This window comes from Dipodomys ordii, unplaced genomic scaffold (assembly GCF_000151885.1).
Source record: "Dipodomys ordii isolate 6190 unplaced genomic scaffold, Dord_2.0 Scaffold182, whole genome shotgun sequence".
NCBI lineage: Eukaryota > Metazoa > Chordata > Mammalia > Rodentia > Heteromyidae > Dipodomys > Dipodomys ordii.
The window spans coordinates 3262480-3282998 of NW_012267398.1; the positions used below are offsets into that span (position 1 = coordinate 3262480).

A 20519-nucleotide genomic window follows, 5' to 3' on the forward strand; every position below is an offset into this window, starting at 1 on the left:
GGGGCAAGTCAAGCAGTTTAGGGCACTTTTGGACATGAGAGTGAGATTTGGTATTTAGGTGGGGCCTGAGACCCAAGGTGAAGGTGAAGGTCACCAGGTCCTTTTCATCAGGTTTTCCAGTGGGCATCTTAGCAATGTTTAGCTTTGCTTTCACAGGAAAATCAAGGGGCCTGTCCATCGCTGGTTGGTATCATGACATCCACGAACTGGTATTAGAGGCCAGCAGAAGGTGTAGCTCTCTACCACCTCTCCCTACAGCTGGCTCAGCTATATCATAGGGGTCTCTAAGAGAATCTTTTTCCTGGTATGAAGGTTGAACTCAGCATTTTGCAAAGCTCTTCTTTCTAGCTTGGCTGGTGCTCTACCACTTGAATTGGACCTCCAGCCCTGCTTTTTGCTGATTATTTTGGAGATAGACCCTCACAGATATTTCTGCCCAAGTTGGCTTCAAATTATGATCCTCTAGACCACAACCTCTTCAGTATCTAGGATTTCATGAGCCATTGGTGCTGGGGATGGAACCTAGTGGTAGGTAAACACTCTACCAAAATCCATCTCCCAAAAAGGAGCTTGTAAGAGTTACTAACACTTGACTTCAGCATTTCATAGCATGTGACATGCCTATCAATGGCTGAAAACTTAGATGAAATGTGATATATTTTATTTCAATTCTGTTATGGGAAGGCAGGAACTTTCATGGAGACTCAAGAAGCATATCGTGGTACCAAGTACACCATTTGCCTGCTATTAGCATATTTAAATTTGGAAATGTTTTAGAGTTTGGAATTTCCTTCTTTTGGAAACATAGGCCAATATTGTAAGCTTTAAATTTCCATTTCACTCAATGATGAGTTGTGTGAAATTGATTTGCGTACTTTGTGTAAGAGAGAAATGTCTTGCTCCACTGAATAAAAATTTAAGACATGGAAATAAGAGGTTGTAAAACATATTTTTGCACCTTTTAGAAGATTGCTAAACACACAGAAATTCTTTTAATATTGTGAACATTAGTAATGATAATAATTCAACCAGATTATTTTTCGATATACTATTATTTTCCATAATTCTAGGTAGTCTTCACATTTTTGTTTGGGAATTTATATATTTCTTTTTAGTAGTTCATGTGTTCAGAGAATAGTAATAGGGAAATGAGGTTTGAACTCAACAATTAAAAGAATATTGATTTATTTAGTGCTGGTACTGGGGCTTGGACTCAGGGCCTGGGTGCTGTCCCCTAGTTTTTTTAAACTCAAAGCTGGCACTCTACCACTTGAGTCACAGCTTTACTTCCTTTTATTTTGCAGGTTCATCAGAGCTAAGAGTCTCATGGACTTCTCTGCCTGGGCTGGCTTCAACCTGTGATTCTTAGCTCTCAGCTTTCTGAGTAGCTAGAATTACAGGTGTGAGCCAGCAGTATTAGTCTCTTTCTTTTCCTTCCTTCCTTCCTTCCTTCCTTCCTTCCTTCCTCCCTCAGTCCCTCCCTTCCTCCTTTCCTCCTTCCTTTCTTCCTTTCTTTCTTCCTTTCTTTCTGATAGGGTTTTACCAGTTGACTGGCAACTGGCAATTCTCCTGCCTCAGTTTCTCAAATTCTGAGATTACAGGTACATACTACCACTCTTGGCTTAATCTTGATAAATTATAGTATTTTTCAGAAAGCAATGGATTTGTTTAGAGTTCTCTTTCATTTGCTTAAACTCTAAAATAAAGATTTTGGTCAATTTACTCTTAGCTAAAACATATACTTTTGTATCTCTCAGAAATCTAACTCATATCATATAATTAATTAATTTCCACATCATAATTCTTATTCTTTTTCTTTATATGCATTGTATCTTTTTAAAAACTCTGGCTTCTTGTCAAGATTTGCTCTTTTTTTGTCATTGATCTTAAGCAATCTGATTCTGTTGTGTCTTGAGTGCTTCTCTTCATGTTCCTTGCACTTGGGGCTTGTTTAGTTTCTTGGATCTATGAGTTTATAGTTTCTATAGAATTTAAACACACATACAAGAATTTCTTTAATAGTTACATAGTATCCCCTCATTTCCAACACAGCTTACTGAATTGTTCTTTCTGAATTTTTTCTTTCCTTGTGTTTTGTTAAAGTATTTCTTTTTTCTTTTTTAAAATTCTTCTTCTTTTTTATTTTTTGCCTGTCCTGGGACTTGAACTCTGGGCTTGGGTACTGTCCCTAACCTCCTTGTGCTCAAGCACTCTAGCACTTGAGCTACAGCACCGTTTCTTGATTTTTCTGTGATTCATTGGACTTTTCTGCTTGGCTGACTTCGAACCTGGATCCTCAGATCTCTCTTGAGTAGCTAGGATTACAGGCATGAGCCACCAGCACCTAGTTGTTCTAATGCCACATCACCAAGCTTATTAATTATTTTTTCCTAATTTTAAATATGCATTTTCATCTTAGCCATTGTATGATTATCTTTAGAAGTTTGATTGAGTGTATCATTTATCTGTATCTATCTGCCTATCTATCATCTGTCTATCACCTATCTGTCTATCATCTATCTGTCTATGACATGTCTTATCATCTATCTATTTTTCTATGTAACATACTTCATCTTTAGTGCAGGGTTGAAAGCTGAAGGAGAATCTTCTGCATAGTTTTGGACCATTTTCCTTGTAGTGTATTTCTTTCTATCTCTTCTATTATATTTTCTTCTAACTCATCTATTCTGGGAATTCTAGTTGTCTTGGACTTCCGCGTTTTTAGGGGAGATGACTGGGCTTCCTCGGGGCTCTGTCTGGTTCTGACCTTCCCATACTGTGCTGGGAAATACTCTCTCGCAATCAGTTGGTGATTTCACAGCCTGTGCTCACCTGTTCTCTTCAGTCAGGGATCATTGTCAGGGCTGACTGATAACCCTTATTATTTTAAAGACTTATTTCTCTAGGTTAAAAAAATTGTTGCCTCTAGTTCCTGCCCATTTGAACATGGACATTTCTCTTATAATCAGGAAAGACTGTTTGCTGGATTTTAAGTGCCCTTCAACTTAATATCTTCCTAAGAAGATGTTTAAGATATATTTTTTGATACCGTTATTGAACCAAATTAAACAATCTTGTTTGTAAACTCATTATGTATAAGGAAAAGGATATTATTGGCAGTTTGTGGATGCTTGGTGATTTGTGTCTGATATTAATAATTGTGAACTATTACTAAAAGTTTAATATGTAATATTAGTTATACATTATAAAAATACTATTAACATAGAATACTCCTAAAACACATGTACCACCTCATCTTTGGTGCGGTCCTGAGGTTTGGACTCAGGGCTTCTTGCTCTTGCTTTGCTTGCTTAGCTGGCACTCTACCATTTGAGCCACACCTACAGCCTAGCATTTTGCTGGTTATTTTGGAAACAGAGTCTTGGTGACTTTTCTGCCTAGAATGCCTTTGATCCACAGCCCTTCAAGTCTCAACCTCCTGTGTTGCCAGTCTAGGGATTTGAACTCAGGACCTGGCAGTGTCCCTGCACTTCTTTTGCTCAAGGCTAGCACTTTACCACTTGGGCCACAGCACCACTTCCAGATTTTTCTGTGTATGTGGTACTGAGGAATCGAATTCAGGGCTTCATGCATGCTAGGCAAGCACTCTACCACTGAGCCACATTTCCAGGCCCTCTTTGAGACATTTTTATTTGCTAGTTTTTTATTCTTTAGTGTTCATAGTCTTGCAATCACAAGAATAGTGGTAACTGTAATAATTCTAGCTAGCATTTACAGATTGAAACTTTTTCTGAAAAAGCCTACATTCCTAACCTTGTATTTTAAGGTTTTTTTTTTTTTTTTAAAAAAGTATTTCCTGTGGTCTTATTACTGGAGAAATTCTCTATAGGTACTAACAGTAAAAATTTAAAACCTTTTCTCTGGAAATGAATGTTTTCTTTGCTAAACTCTCTAGAATGCAAACAGGAAATCCTTTCAATATGAGCTTTCAGTTTTTAATATTAGTTGGATAGAGAAAAAACATCATACTGAGGTTAGGTCCCCAGGCCATGACAGAGCATGAGAGGTTTACAAGAGAACAGTGCTACATATTTAACAAAAAGCTAAGTTTTTTTCCACATAAATGGGAGATGAGAAATATATATGACATATCATATATGATACAATAAATATTTACATGTAATAATATAATATAATGTATATTTTTTCTTTCAACATGATGTACATTTTAATTTTCCTTTATCTCACAGTGTCCCGGGATGCCAAAACTTTAAAAGTGGATGAGGAGACAGAGCACACAATGAGAGTTACTTGGAAACCAGCACCAGGGAGAGTCATCAACTACCGTGTGGTTTACCGCCCCCATGGGGGAGGAAGACAAATGGTGGCTAAAGTGCCACCCACAGTCTCTTCAACAGTGCTAAAGCGACTGCAGCCACAGACCACATACGACATCACAGTTCTGCCCATGTATAAGACCGGAGAAGGGAAGGTCAGGCAAGGCTCAGGAACAACAGGTATGAAATCACACCACGCACGCACGCACGCGCACACACACACACAGGGTGCTAATGCTAGGCTTGGACTCAGAGTCTCCCTATCTTGCTTGGCTTTTCTTGCTCAGAGTTAGTGCTCTACCACTTGAGCCACACCTTCCCTTCTAGCTTCTTGGTGGTTAACACGAGATAATTTCCTGCCTCAGCTGACTTCTGACCACAATCCTTAGACTCAGTCTCCTGAATAGCTAGGATGATGGGACACAGGTTCCTGGCCTTGACATAATAAGTTTTTGTTGGTGAAACATGGGATGTTTTAAAAGAGGACTCTCTTCTGTATGTTTTAGTTATAAAAGTTTTTAATGGAAGCTGGACTTGAAGATGTAGCCAGTGGTAGAGTGCTTGCTCAGCATGCACAAGACCCTGGCTTTGGTCCCCAGACACATTCACACAAAATTGAATCTGCAATACATGGAACTCTTAGATGGAATGCCTAATTACCATCCCATCTATAATCTATAGATTATATATAACCAATCTAGTTCCTGTCAGCTTGATGTTACCTACTAATGTATTAATGCTAATCTAACTTAAATTAACTTGGATTATGGGAATTATTTATAGTGCTTGGATAGCACTCTGTTATGATAGAGGTTTATTAGATGTGTGTGTGTGTGTGTGTGTGTGTGTGTGTGTGTGTGTGTGTGTACTGATCCTGGAGTTTGAACTCAGGGCCTTACACTCTTCTTTGCCCTCTTCCCTAAAAAGCTGGTGCTCTACCATTTGAGTTATATCTATACTTCCATTTTGTTTTTGCTGGTTAATTAGAGAAAAGAGTCTCCCAGACTGTCCTGCTCAGTCTGGCTTCACACGGAGATCCTTACATCTCAGCCTGCTGAGTAGCTGGGATTACAGGTGTGAGCCACCTGCACCTGGCTTTCTTGGCTCTGATATCTCATGTCACTAGACTTAATCCTTCTTAGGAATGTCTGTAGAGAACACAAATCCAAGTCCTATTGATAACCTGTTAACAAAAAACACCCATAAACCTTTTTTTTTAAATCATTACAGCTTCTCGATTTAAGTCACCCAGAAACCTCAAAACATCTGATCCGACTATGTCAAGCTTCCGAGTGACATGGGAGCCTGCCCCTGGCGAGGTGAAAGGTTATAAAATCACCTTCCACCCTACGGGCGACGACCGGAGACTTGGGGAGCTGGTTGTTGGGCCCTACGACAATACAGTTGTTCTAGAGGAGCTAAGGTAGGGATTAACTGTGTTTGTGTTAATAGGTTGAATCAGTTTGTGCAAAAACGTTGAGGAACTTGTGTAAATCAGTAGTCATTGCACATTAATCACTGGCATGTCATTTTTGCTAGTAGAAGGTTTATATCTTTTTTTGCTAGTAGAAGGTTTACAATCAACTGCATCTGATTTCTTATGTTTTATGATGGTTGAGTTAGAATTCAGAAGTTAGCAACAAAATTTAGCCTAAACAAAATGTAATTGTGTGTGTGTGTGTGTGTGTGTGTGTGTGTGTGTGTGCTTGTACTCAGGGCCAGAGCGCTGTCCTTAACTTTTCTACCCAAGGCCGGTTTTGTACCACACTTGAACCATAGGTCCATTTCTGGCTTTTTGGTGGTTAATTGGAGATGAGTTGCACAGACTTTCCTGCTCAACTTGGCTTTTAGTTGTGATCCTCAGATCTCAGCCTCCTGAGTAGCTAGGATTACGGGTACCTGGCTTTATTTATTTATTTCAAACTATAACAATTTTTTGTTATTAAGTGATTTGAAATGGTTATTATTATTATTATTTTTTTTTGCTTATGTGGTGCTGAGGAATCAAACCCAGGGCCTCATGCATGCAAGGCAAGCGCTCTACCACTGAGCCACCTTCCCAGCCCCTTGAAATGGTTATTAAGCAATATGTTTACAAATATTTGTAACATATACTTTGGGCTCTGCATGCCTTCTCAAATGGCCAAGTAACTCACACTATGATCCTGAGTGTGAAATCTCCAGTTGGGCGGGCACACAGGAGCCAGAAGCAGAACTCCACACTTGGTGCCAGCTGGCAAGGCAGTCTTGGGCTGATTAAAGTTCTGGTTTTAGCCTGAGTAGTAGAAAACAAGGGAGTTTGACTTTGAACAGCACCCTACATTCATTACTGTGGAAAGAATGAACTACTGTGCATGGTCTCTTGGCGAGTTCGTTCAATGGTTCATTCAATAATGTTGAAAATGGGACAGATGGGGAAGAAGGATGGAAGGAGCGACAATGGTCAAGATGCTTTGTACTTATAAACTGACATGCTGAATTGAAATTGGTTTGTAGAAATAATTTAAAATAATAAAAATGAAAACAACAACAACAAAAGAAATAACATTGAAAACAGCAAATAAATGTGTATTATTTACTTTTACCAGTGTGAGGAGGATGAAGTTTATTGAGCTTTTTATTTTGCTGCCATGGTATCGGGTGCCTTTAGTTACTAGGCAAAGAATGTCATTTTGGACGCTATTTTTTCATATTAGCTGGATAAAGAGGAAACATCAGTGACTTTCTGAAAAGCTACTGCTTAGGAGCAGCAAGAACAAGGCGTCTGCTTATTCTCTGGTTTGTCTCCTCCGACAGAAGGACAACTCAGAGGGTTGACTCCTAGAGTTTTTTGTTTTGTTTTGTTTTGTTTTGTTTTGGTGCTGGTCCTGGGCTTGAATTCAGGGCCTGAGTGCTGGGCCTGAGCTATTTTTGCTCAAAGCTAGTGCTCTACCACTTGAACCACAGCTCCACTTCCAGCCTTTTGGTGATTAATTAACATTAAGAGTCTCATGGACTTTCCTGCCTTGGCTGGCTTTGAACCATGACCCTCAGATCTCAGATGCCTGAGTAGCTAGAATTCTAAGTAAGAGCCACTGGCACCCGTCTCCTCTAGGTCTCTAGGATGGCTGGTAGCCAATGTCTCTGGGTCCCTCAGAGGGCAAACGTAAGCTTGAATATGATGGGAAGTGTTTTCTTTCCCTTACAATGCTGAGCACTGTAAATTCTTCAGCAAGAACGTTTGTTCATCAAGATGGCTGTCTTTAAACAAAAACTTAAGCCAATGGTCCAGACTTCCTGTGTCCATTGTCATTTCAGGGCAGGTACCACCTATAAAGTAAATGTTTTTGGAATGTTTGATGGAGGAGAAAGTTCGCCACTTGTTGGACAGGAGATGACGACCCTTTCTGACACAACTGTAATGCCAGTCTTATCTTCTGGTAAGAAATTGAGCTAAACTCCCCTAGGAAAACTTACCATTAGGAAATTAGTTCAAGTGGGAAGAATTAGGTTATTATACAATGAGAAGTATCTATAAACATTTTATGAAAACTTATTTAAACATTAGTATACTTTTTTTTGATGCTTAGATAAAACTGCTTCAAGACATCCAATTAAGGTCTGATGAGGTGGCTCACCTGCCTGACAAGAGCAAGGCCCTGAGTTCAAATCCTAGTACTTCCAAAACAAATAAATAAGCCATGCAGTCAAGCATACTTCTGCATATATATTATAATTATAAAATCATACAATTGTATAATTATATAATAATTACATTTATATATAATTTCTTTGGAATTTTGTTTGGCTAAAGGCATGATAGATCTATACTTCAATGATTTAATAATCTGGGCAAGCAGAGTTATCCTTCTTAGAAAAGATGGGAAGCCATGATTTGGAAGCAAGAAAATGACAACATAAGCTATTTAGATTTTCTGCCCACACCAGAATGATTATAGCCTTGAGGTAAAGGAAGCTAGTTTTTACCAAGATGGAAGTACTGACTTCCGCACACATGCACGCATGCACATACTCTTGTTCATGCTTGTGCATACACACTTATGCACATTTTGTGCCAGTACTTGGGCTTGAACGGAAGACTTCCCACTCTTGCTTTTTGTTGTTCTTGTTCAAAGCTGGCACTCTAATTTGAGCCACACCTCCAGTTCCTATTCCTTTTTTTTCTTTTATTCAGCTACTAAGAAAAGATAAGCTCTGAGCAGAGCAGCCTTACTAATGCTTAGATGATTGATATGGTATTTGGGAATCTTCCATCCCCAGTTGTTTAATACATGAACAACACTTTTGTATTTGATAGTGTGATGAACTTACAGTTTTTTCCCCCAAGAAACATTTAAGAGATGTCAAGAGCAAATACTAATGTTATAAGAACTTGGAATTTTTATAATGGCAACATCAGTCTCAAGAAAATAAAGCATTTACAAAGTTAGATGTAGAGAAAATAAGTGGAAGAGTCGTCTTGCTGTTTTGCATGAGTGTTTTGTTGTTTCTCTTATGATGATATTAACTGGCTTGTATTTTTATTTTGTAGCCGTGCACTGAGGAAGTTTGGACTATTTTCTTTCCAAAGCATGCTAGCTTTGTATAAGTGTTTGTGCTCCATGACTGTCTAGCTTTCAATTTGTGTATCTGTTCTGCAACTGTTTCTAAATTCTCTTCCCTTTCCCCTTTTTCTTTACATGTACAAACGTCACCATTTGAATTCAATAACATTAAATAATTAATAACTACATAATGTAAGCATGTATGGGTTTTAGAAAAATGTAGCATAGAGTTCAAAATGTAAGAGTCAGGTTTCTCATATATCCTATCACTTGTAATAGTTACCTTAGAATGCAATTATTTTAATAGGTATTTTTGGTTCACCAAACCCACTGGGAGTTTACCCAATGAATCAGTCCATCTCACATGTGTTTTCCAATGACGGTTAGATGTTGCAGTAAGAAGCAACACCTGTAGATCCTGTTAACATTCTATTAAAACCATTAGCATTGTGTTGTTAGCTAGTTATGCATGTTCCACTTGAGTGTATGAGCTTTTCAAATGGACAGCAGTGGTCTGATTCTAGTCTCCAGGGCTTATGTCATCATAGCAAGGACAGAACTGTACTACCATGATCTTTGGTGGAACTGATTCTTCCAGATGATGTTTGTGATGAATAAATCAAAGATACCCTCCGAATCATTAAGTTGAGCTGCACCACCCAAGCAAGCAATACTGACAAGAGGATGGCTAGGATGTTTAACTCACTGACAGGGTGTTCCCTAATTGTTCATCTCACAATTGTGTGTCAGGGATGGAGTGTCTGACCAGAGCTGAAGCAGACATTGTGTTGCTGGTGGATGGATCCTGGAGTATCGGACGAGCAAATTTTAGAACTGTGAGGAGTTTCATTTCTCGCATTGTGGAAGTCTTTGAGATTGGCCCCAAAAGAGTACAAATTGGTAGGTCCTGCCACTACAGAAGATGTTTGACATTTTCTTTTCATTAGTTTGTTTTATTATTATGTTTTCCCTTTAACAAAACCATCTTGATGTAGTTGTACAAAGAGATTTCAATTCCATAAGTCGGTTTCTGGGGACAGTGCATCTTGCTCAGTATCACCCCTTCCACCCTTCTCCCGTAATACTTTGGTATTATTTTAGCCCTTGCTCAGTACAGTGGAGACCCCAGAACAGAGTGGCATTTAAATGCTCACAGAGATAAGAAGAGCTTGCTGCAGGCTGTGGCGAACTTACCCTATAAAGGAGGCAACACCCTCACAGGTGAGTGAGGACTCTGGGCTGGTTCAGCTTGGGTGATTGGTCAAGCCCGTGGCTGAGAAAGGATGTGACTGGCTCTTTTTTTTAAAACCCTGCTCCCACCCCCTAGGCATGGCTTTGAATTTCATCCGCCAGCAGAGCTTCAAGGCCCAAGCTGGCATGAGGCCCCGCGCTCGAAAAATTGGTGTTCTCATAACTGATGGGAAATCACAAGACGACGTGGAGGCTCCATCCAAGAAACTCAAGGATGAAGGCGTGGAGCTCTTTGCTATTGGTAAATACTGACAGGGAGAACTATGTCAAAGGGTCAAGAATGTGCTAAGGACATTCTTTTTTTTTTTTTTTGGTACATAGAAAAATATTATCAGAAGCAGGAGAGAAATAGATTTCCCATCACACAATTTATCAAATGATAGGCCAGGAAGTTAATTCATCATTTTCTTTTCTTCTTGGGGTAAGACCCAACTATGTGGCTTTTTCCTTTTCCTTTTCTTTTTTTCTGTTAAAAAGAAAGTAATAGATTCAAAGGAAGACTGTTCTATGAATGAGATTTGGGAGAATTCCTGTTTGGCTTTCCAGAGACTCATGCCTACTTTTAAATTTTATTTTTAATGTTTGGCTAGTTCCAGAGCTTGAACTCAGTGCCTCAAGCATCATAGCCCTAGTTATAGCTAGTTATTTTGGAGATGCAATTTTCTCATGCTTTTTGGACTGGTGATCCTCAGATCTCAGCCTCCTCAGCCTCCTGAGTAGCTAGGATTACAGGTGTGAGCCACAGGTGTCTGGACCATACACATGCATGCACACACACACACATACACACTATTTGCACACACATGTACTGTTACTGTGACTTGAACTTGGGGCATTGAGCTCTTGCTTGGCTTTTTTACCCAAAGCTGGTGCTCTACCAGTTCAGCCACACCTTCACTTCCAGAGTTTTGCTAGTTAATTGGAAATAAGAGCCTCACAAGCTTTTTTTGCCCAGGCTGGTTTTGAACTACAATCCTTAGATCTCAGCCTTCTGAGTAGCTAGGATGACAGGCATGAACCATCAGTGCCTGGCTCTGCATTTATTTGGATATCTATTATTTTTGCTATTTAATTTATTGATATCTATTATTTTACTTTACTTATTGATAAAACATTGATCCTAGAAGCATTTAGAGGAAAACAATTCAGAATATCTTTTGGATTACACTACTCTTTATTTCCATATTATACCTACTGTTAATCATTCTATTCCTGAAGGGAAATTATATTTTATACATACATGCATATATATCTCCTAGTTAATAAGTTATTAATCCTTCATAGTTTGCCTAAAGCAGCCATCAATCAAAAAAGCTCTAAAACATTTGCCTCATTCCATATTATTTTCAGAAAGACTCTTTTAATGTGTCCATTCTGTTTTGCAAGGTATTAAGAATGCTGATGAAGTTGAATTAAAGATGATTGCCACGGACCCAGATGATATCCATGCATACAACGTGGCTGATTTTGGGTCGCTCTCCAGCATCGTGGATGACCTCACCATTAACCTGTGTAACAGTGTCAAAGGGCCTGGTGAGTGTACCCTCCCCAGCTTCTCATCCTCCGCACGGCTCATCATTATTTTCTGGATAGGGAAGAGGGATGTTTTGTGCATGGTAAAATGTTTAGAAATACCTGACTCTCTGATATCAGCAGTATCACCATGAGATGGGACCACCCCAGATACCTTTATGATTGCGACTACTCAAATGGAAGGTTTTTGGAAAATGGATGATAAAATAATGAGCCTTATTACATAAAAAGTTCTTTTTTTTTTTTTTTTTTGGTTGGTCGTGAGGGTTGAACTCAGGGCCTGGGCCTTGTCCCTGAGCTCAAGGCTAGCACTCTACCACTTTGAGCCACAGACCACTTTCAGTTTTCTGGTGTTTTATTGGAAATAAGAGTCTCACAGACTTTCCTGCTCGGGCTGGCTTTGAACCATGATCTTCAGATCTCAGCCTCTTGAGTAGTTAGGATTATAGGTGTGAAGCCCTGCGCCTAGCTGAGGAAGTTCTTTTTCATGACATGGCGATTATGCAGTTATGTGGGTTTTAGACAAGTTAGAAGGAGTTCAACAGGTATTTTTGTAAGGAAAGTTCACACACTGAGGATAAAGGATATATATTTTGGAATGTTCCTTCTTGAATTTCTTTCTCTAAAGTTGTTGCTGATTTTTTAATTTGGCTTTGCTAAATGTCTGATAAGGGCAAGATTCTCCCAGTGAAGAATTACTGCATTTATCTTCATTTTTTGAGGGGGGGGGTACCTCTAGATCTTACTTGTCTTTTTCCCTCAAAGTTGGTCCTGTACACATGAGTCATACTTCCACTTCCAGCTTTTTGCTAGTTAATTGGAGTTGTTGATAGACTTTATTTTCTAAAGTGTGGCATCTGTTTCCAGATTCCTAATTTAAATAGAATTTGAAGAAAGGTTTTGTTGGACTCCTGTGGCTCATGCGTGTAATCCTAGCTACTAAGGAGGCTGAAATCTGAGGATCTTGCCAGCCCAGGCAAGAAAGTTTGTGAAACTCTATCTCCAATGAACCACCAGAAAACCAGAAGTAGTGTTATGGCTCAAGTGGTAGAGCATTAGCCTTGAGCTCAAGAGCTGAGGGACAGTGTCCAGGCCCAGAGTTCAAGACCCATGACTGCCAAAAAAAAAAAAAAAGGTCTTTTGTCTGATTTGCTTGGCTTCACTATAGTCAAATCCAGATTTGACTTTACATTTGCACTTTTAGAAATTATGTCATCTTTCTTCACTGCAGAGAACCTGAGATTTAGAGAAATTATGTGACTTAGTATCAAATGGTGAGCGATGTTTTTAATGGGTCTTTGTAAAAAGTACTCATGGATAAGACATCTTTATAATTTATAATATATTTATAAGAACATTAGAGACTTGAACTTGCCCTGACCAAAACAATACATAATGGTTAATGTTTGCATAAATCATAGGAAAAATATACTGAGCACCAATATAGAAGGATTTTGGAAAATTAATCATAAACATTATGGTGCTTATTATATTAGAAAATTTCTCTTAACTCCCAGTAGATTATGGTAAAACCATCCTTCCTGAATTTGTTACAGCCTTGGAAAAGTTGGAATGTGTTTAGAGAATTATGTGGCAGAAATGGTTTACATGCTTTGGGGACTGAAGGATATATTTTTGTATCTTCTTGAGTTTCTTTCTCCAAACTTTTGCAAATTTTCTCTTTTGGATCTTGAACAACAGACTGACCTTTTCCCTGGAGAAATAGACCAGCTGGGCAGCCAAAATTTGTACGTTCTTGGCTCTGGAATAGCTGAGAGAGTTGTAGTTTTATTCAGTTGGAGAGAATTTTGAGTGAGGATGAAACCATCTTTTATCTATTTTCCTTTCTTTTTTTTTTTTAAATCAACTATGTAATAGTTGCATTTGTTCTAGTTTCCCAGACAGTAAAGCTGCTTGATAATTTTGCAAGCTTGTCTATGACTCAAAGTACAATAAAAGTTAGAAAATTAGGAATGAATCTGCCCCCCCACCCCACCCCAGGAGAAGGAGAAGGAGTTTGTATGAAAATAATTTGCCACATTCATGGAGACATTGGCTCATCTTTTTCTTTTTAAATGATTATTTAGAACATCTTCCTTCTGGTAATATTAAGTGTAAATTTCTCTTTGTTTTTATTATTTTTCTAGACATTGTTTTGTAGCTGTCACTCACTCCTATCTACCCATAGAGCACAATCTTAGGCAGTGGGGTGTCTACATAATTTACAATACGTTTGTTTTCCTCCTCCCTTCCCCTCCCTTCCTATTTACTTTTTGTGCCAGTACTGAGGCTTGATCTAATGATCTTGAACTCTCATTCAGCTTGTATGCTTCTGACTGGTACTGTACCATTTGAGCCACACCTTCAGTCCTCCTTTGTACTCTTTCTTGAGTGGAAAGCATTAGCTTGTCTATTACAGAATAAATAGGCAATAAAAAAACCCACCGGACTCTATAAGGCTCCTAAACATGACTAAGACACCAATTTTAGAATGAATATGTTGTGCTCATTCCCAAGTTGGGAATTACAGTTTGGGACCAGTCTGGCAAAATTAGCTTGTCTCCCATCTTAGCCAACAAAACAGATGCTGTAGTGTATGTCTTTCATCTGAGCTATTCATGAAGTGTAAATAGGAGGAATGTGGTACAGGCTGCCATCAGCATAAATGAAAGATCCTATTTGAAATGTAACTAAAGCAACAGAACTAGAGCATCTGCACAGCAAGAGCAAAGCCCTGAGTTCAAACCTCAGCCCAGAGGAAAAAAAAAGCAATGTTATCCTCACAAGACATCACTTTTGCCTATGGTATTTAAAAATAAAAAAATATAATCTTATCCCATATATAATAAAAATGGCAGCGAGGCCAATGGATTTGAGTGGTATCTCCATTGTGACTGAGACAATGGAGAAACTCAGCTGTTGGGACCAGATTGATTGATTACCTGTATGATTGTACAGAGAGGAAGTACTCGAGGATGACTCGGAGGTTTTGGGTTGGAGCGATTGTTTAACTGGTGGTGTCTCAAAGACGAGATGGATAGGTTGAAAGAAAGATGATGAACTCAGGTTTGAATCTTCTGAAGCTAAGCACCTGAGCTCTCATTATGCCTTCTGAGAGTCATATGGGCAGTGGGCCTCCCTACCGACTTTGTGTTTACTGCATAAAAAGAAGCATGTAGCTGGGCACTGGTGGCTCACGCCTGTAATCAGGAGGCTGAGATCTGAGGGTCACGGTTCAAAGCCAGCCCAGGCAGGAAAGTCCATTAGACTCTTATCTCCAATTAACCACAAAGAAACCTGGAAGTAGTGCTGTGGCTCAAAGTGGTAGAGTGCTAAGCTTTGAGTGAAAGAGCTCAAGGACAGAACCCAGGTCCTGAATTCAAGCCCCATGACTGACAAAAACTCCCCCTAATCCCCCAAAACAAAAACCCACCCCAAACCCCAAGCAACAAAAAACAAAAGATATAAAAACTTCCACTATGAAGATCATCCCTGTTTTATTCTAACTTGAAACAGCATCAGTTATTGATGAATAACGATTGCCACGACCCTGGATTAATGAGAATATTTCTGCGCTTTGTTTCACGTGTAGGTGACTTGGAAGCTCCTTCTAACTTAGTTATTTCTGAGAGAACTCATCGTTCTTTTAGAGTGAGCTGGACTCCTCCTTCTGACAGTGTGGACAGATACAAGGTGGAATACTACCCTGTTTCTGGAGGGAAACGTCAAGAAGTAAGTAGACAGCCCTCTATCACTGGTCACTCATGGAGATTGGGCCCTGGAGGTGCAGGTTTGCAGGGGAGAGGCACAGACTGTGGAAAGAGGAGGGGACACGTTTCTCCTCCTTGGGAGGCAGCCACTTCTGTTTGGACATAGGAATAGAACTTGGCTTAAATCCTTTCAAGTTCTTCAGAATTATACAGCATCCATGTGATTTTTATTATTTATTTATTTATTTATTTATTATTTTTGTCTGTCAAGGGGCTTGAACTCAGGGCCTGGGTGCTGTCCCTGAACATTTTCACTCAAGTCTAGCACTCTACCACTTTCAGCCACAGTTCCACTTCCATTTATTTGGGGGTTCATTGGAGATAAGAATCTCAACGGACTTTCCTGCCCAGGTTGGCTCTGAACTGCAATCCTTAGCCTCCTGAGTAGCTAGGATTACAGGCGGGAGCCACCAGCGCCCAACCATCTACATGATGTTTAAAATTACAATTAGTTTTAAGATATTGATTTATTCATGAGTTTGTACTAGAACTACCAAGTTGACAAGGAATATGAAAGATGATCTAGTTTTACTCACTCGTTTTGCAAGGAAGGACACAACAGGTGGGAGTATAAATTATGTTACTTACCTATGTTTGCACTGTGAGCTAGTAGTTTTCCAAAAATGAGAGAGACAAAAAGAGACCTTCCTGCAGAGCAACTTCTGGACTCTGTGCAGGGATCTGACTGTATCACATGTATTTTTAACATTTAACTTTCTCCCCCTAGTTTTATGTGAGTCGACTGGATACCAGCACTGTATTGAAAGACCTAAAGCCTGAGACTGAATATGTTGTTAATGTGTATTCTGTGGTGGAAGATGAATACAGTGAGCCTCTGAAGGGCACAGAGAAAACCTGTAAGTCAGATTGAGAGAGAGAGAGAGAGAGAGAGAGAGAGCAAGAGAGAGAGAGAGCGAGAGAGCGAGTGAGAGAGAGAGATTGATTTTCTCAGCATTCTATTTTTAGAGCTGATGGTCCATCTCAGATATTTGCCAGCCTTTAAAATCATTCTTTTATTCAATACATGTTCAACAGATATTTCCCAAGTGTTCTTCATTTCATGCAGATGTTCAACAAATACAATCTCCTCCCCACACACACACATTTTCTGGTTGCTCCTGTTGATACAACATCACATGGTGGAATTGGGGGCCATGGCTGTAATAATTTAGAGGGAAAATAACTTTAACATGGGTATTCATGGTCTTTTCTGTTCTCAAGAAAATGTCTTAAAATGCAATTTGATCTTTCAAGAGGATAATCCTTTAACCCTCACTCTAATAGTGACATTTTACTAAGTGATTAAGTTCTTCCAGGTCAAGGTATAGCAAGGCATCATGGGAGTAGTGGACTTTAGCCTAGGAAGAGTTGCTTGCAGAGATGACTTGTTTTACCTCCTCTGAGGGTCACACATGCCTATTATCAATGAAATCTTCCTATTTTTTTTCTTCTGGCCTCTGGCTTTTATTAGTGAAGATGTGATAGCTTTGACTTTGAGCAGAGCTTTCAGGGATGTTTTTTTTTTGCTCCTGTTCCTAGCAAGGTTTCCAAGGTAATAGATTTTTCTTTCTTGGCTAGACATCAGGGGGCAGAAAGGAAGCCATTTGTAAGAGGAAGGAGAGAACACGGGTCCTTTTAAGATCTCTTCTTTCAGGATCCTTTTTCATTAGTCCTCAAGAGATGGAAAAGATGTACTTTACAATGGGAAGACTTTGTTTTTAATTTAAGTTTTGTATCATTATTAGGAAGGTGATATACAAAGGCCTTAGAAGTTTTATATCAATCTTTGAACAAAAATATTGACCTACATGGGTGTTAAGTGAAGAAAAGATTGTAGACTTTTTATTGAACTCGTAAGCTTGAATTAAAATGTTTATAAGTCCTTTCTTCTCTATTTTTTTAATGTGGGATACCCTCTATCTATTTATATATTGTGCCAGTATGGGGGCTTGAACTCAGGGCCTCATACTCTTGCTTGGCTTCTTCGCTCAAGGCTGGTGATCTTCTATTTCAGCCATACCTCCACTTCTAGCTTTTGTTTGTTAATTGGAGATAAGAGGCTCTCAGCTATGTCTGCTCAGGCTGCCTTTGAACTGAGATTCTCAGATCTCAGCCTCCTGAGTAGCTGGGATTAAGATATAAGCCACCAACATTTGGTTATATCCTTTTACTTATTTTTTCAAGAAATTGAAAATAAAGTACAGCACTTGGTATTTGTGTGTGAAATCCTGACAGAAGAACAAAAATGGTCCAGTTAAGGAAGTGCCACCGAATAAAGTGTCAGGAAGCTAGGGTTTATTTTAGCTTCTCTGTGTGTGTGTGTGTGTGTGTGTGTGTGTGTGTGTATACGTACACTGGTACACTGGTACTGGGACTTAAATTCAGAACCTTGCTCTCTTGCTCAGCTTTTTCACTCACAGCTGTCACTCTACCACTTGAGCCACATCTCCAGTTGCTGTAATGTCATTTGCAACTTGAACTTTAACATGTCTTCCTCTGTGTAATGGTTGCAACATGCAAGGACCAATGAGATTGGATTTGTATTAGGAGGATGGAGGAAGGGTTACCTCAAGTTTTTGAGCTACTCATTCTCGAGTTAGTATATGTAAATTTCATCAAAGTGAGAAACAATGGGTCAAAACCAAGTGGATGGAAGGAATGAGACTGACGGCAGCTTCCATGTTTCTGTAGTGCCGGTTCCTGTTGTTAGCCTGAATATTTATGACGTTGGTCCCACCACCATGCACGTGCAGTGGCAGCCTGTGGGAGGTGCCACTGGCTACACCGTGACACACCACCCTGTGAAGGCCCCGGAGCCTACCAAACCCAAAGAGGTGAGCCATGTCTGTTTTTGCACCAATGGGCTTTCCGAAGAGTTTTCAGCTTTATAGCTCCCATTACATGGCAGTCATTTCTGATCTAATTTGTAATGTTACATACAGCAAAACAAAAACAAAATAAAAAAAAAGTTAGGTTCATGATCTGCAACCGAGTTTACAAAACGTTGGCATGAAACAAAGAAATGGAATTCTTTCTTTTTATAATAGTATTGGGGTTTGAATTCAGAGTCAAGTGCTTGCTATACAAGTACTTTGCCACTGAAGCACCCCTCCAGCCCTATTTCGTGCTGGCTGCTTTTGAGATAGGGTTTGCTTTCTGCTGGGGAATCTGCAGTCCACCTATTTTTAGCCTCCCTGGGGTTGCTGAGATGATAGGCAAGATGCCATGGGGTACAGGTTCTCTCCGTGAAGATGGAACCTCACACACTTTTCTGTCCCCAGTGACCTGGAATTTGTTCCATCTCAGCCTCCCAAATAGCTAGGATTACAGGTGTGAGCCACCAGTGCCACAAGAAATGTAAATCTTACAAATGAAAAGTAGAAGATATGTTGTAATCTCGTGTGGACAAATAGACTTTACCTGGCTCTGTCTGGTAAGTGGACACACTTGACCTGAGTGTCTCCCCTTTGCATTTTCACACACAGATTCGAGTGGGGCCAACAGTGAATGATGTGGAGCTCACTGACCTCCTTCCCAACACTGAATATGAGGTCTCCGTCCAGGCTGTCCTGCATGACCTCACTAGTGAACCTGCCATGGCTCGGGAAGTCACCTGTAAGATGCAGCTAAATGTTCATTAGAATATTTTTTTTACATAATAATAGTGACAGTTTGATAGTTCACATATAAATTATAGTTATTGCTTTGCCCAATCATATTTGAGAACAAATACCTTGATCCCAGATTTTATGGTCGAATCTTCACATAAATTGGTTCTAGGATTCACATTGGTTTTCCACATGGAGCACAGGGGATTCTGGGATGTCTGCTCAATGGAATCTTACCATTGGCTGGCAAGGTGCTAATGAAGGTACAGAATGAGAATTAATGGTGCAGCTTACAATTAATCTTGTTTTAGACCCAGGAAATACAGTATATAGGATGGATGAGAACAGGAGAGTTGAATGTAGTTTTGGAGGAACATATCTGAACTTCAGATAAAAGATGTTCTGAGTTCTTGTTGAAGAAGAAACTATGAGAACAGAAATGTCTATTTCACTTAAATCAATTAATCAATTTACTCAGTCCCAAAGCCTATTGATCTCCTATCATTTGCCAGTATGTACACTTTGGGAATATACCACTAAATAATACAAAGCAATCTCTATGTGTGTATTCTCCCAGGGTTGGCAGTCTGTATTTCTAGTTTGTTTTACTGAGTATTAAGGTTGACTTTTTTTTTTAAAGAAGTCATAAAAGAAGGTTATTTGCTTTCCTACTTTGGTTTCATTCTTAGAAAAGTGAACATCCTAGGACAGGTATTTGGCTTTGAAGTTTGATGAGTCTTATGCCCACATTTCTAAGGAAATGAAGAAATTCAGAGAAGCTTCAAGGAGATAAAAGCAGCTGAAGGTAGAGCAGCGAGGAGAAAGAGGTAGTACAGTCGGAATTCATGGATACAAGGACATACTTATTCATTATCTTTAAGATGTGAGACACCGCCAGAGCTGGTGGTCTCTGGCGGTCTGTGGAAGTTTGCTAGTGTCAGATGGAAAGTTGGGACCCAGCTCAGATTAGAAGTCTGTGATCCAACAGTATTGAGAGGAAATGCCAAAGGCTCATACTAGGATGAAAGATAAATGGGACCTCAGATTCCGGTAGAGTGTTGGACCACAATAGTGGAGGAAAAGAGGGTGGAGAAAAAGGCAGACACTGATGAGATTGGAGGTGCAGAAGGCTGGATGCACGCATAGTGACCCAGGAAGTCAGATGTGCAGAGTTGAACTGAGAGACAAGAGAAATAGTCAAGTGGGCTCTAAGGAGGAATGCCTCATAAACATTGTACTTGTCTTTAAGGCAAAATTTTGTTAGACTTGTTAGAATTTTGTGAGTTGGATTTTCTTCTACTCAGTTATGCATCGATAGCTTTCCTACAAACTTATTGGAACTAACTTCACACTCACAGTCATTTGTTTTACTATCATATTCTTAAGGATAAGTAACTCATCTGGTTGGCCTTCCTTCCTTCCTTCCTTCCTTCCTTTCTTCCTTCCTTCCTTCCTTCCTTCCTTCCTTCCTTCCTTCCTTCCTTCCTTCCTTCCTTCCTTCCTTCCTCCCCCTCC

At 39.5% G+C, this 20519-nt stretch overlaps 1 protein-coding gene across 1 annotated transcript in view; it reads left to right on the forward strand.

Moving 5' to 3' along the window:
* The window catches only part of Col12a1 (collagen, type XII, alpha 1), a 127933-nt gene that overhangs the window by 38560 nt on the left and 68854 nt on the right, over nucleotides 1–20519 (forward strand). The window contains exons 14-24 of the mRNA XM_013034114.1: nucleotides 4212–4478; nucleotides 5529–5721; nucleotides 7596–7717; nucleotides 9593–9742; nucleotides 9944–10063; nucleotides 10170–10334; nucleotides 11480–11626; nucleotides 15219–15358; nucleotides 16124–16253; nucleotides 18088–18230; nucleotides 18882–19011. Coding sequence (XP_012889568.1) covers nucleotides 4212–4478; nucleotides 5529–5721; nucleotides 7596–7717; nucleotides 9593–9742; nucleotides 9944–10063; nucleotides 10170–10334; nucleotides 11480–11626; nucleotides 15219–15358; nucleotides 16124–16253; nucleotides 18088–18230; nucleotides 18882–19011 — 1707 coding nt within the window. The remainder of the gene's footprint in view (nucleotides 1–4211; nucleotides 4479–5528; nucleotides 5722–7595; nucleotides 7718–9592; nucleotides 9743–9943; nucleotides 10064–10169; nucleotides 10335–11479; nucleotides 11627–15218; nucleotides 15359–16123; nucleotides 16254–18087; nucleotides 18231–18881; nucleotides 19012–20519) is intronic.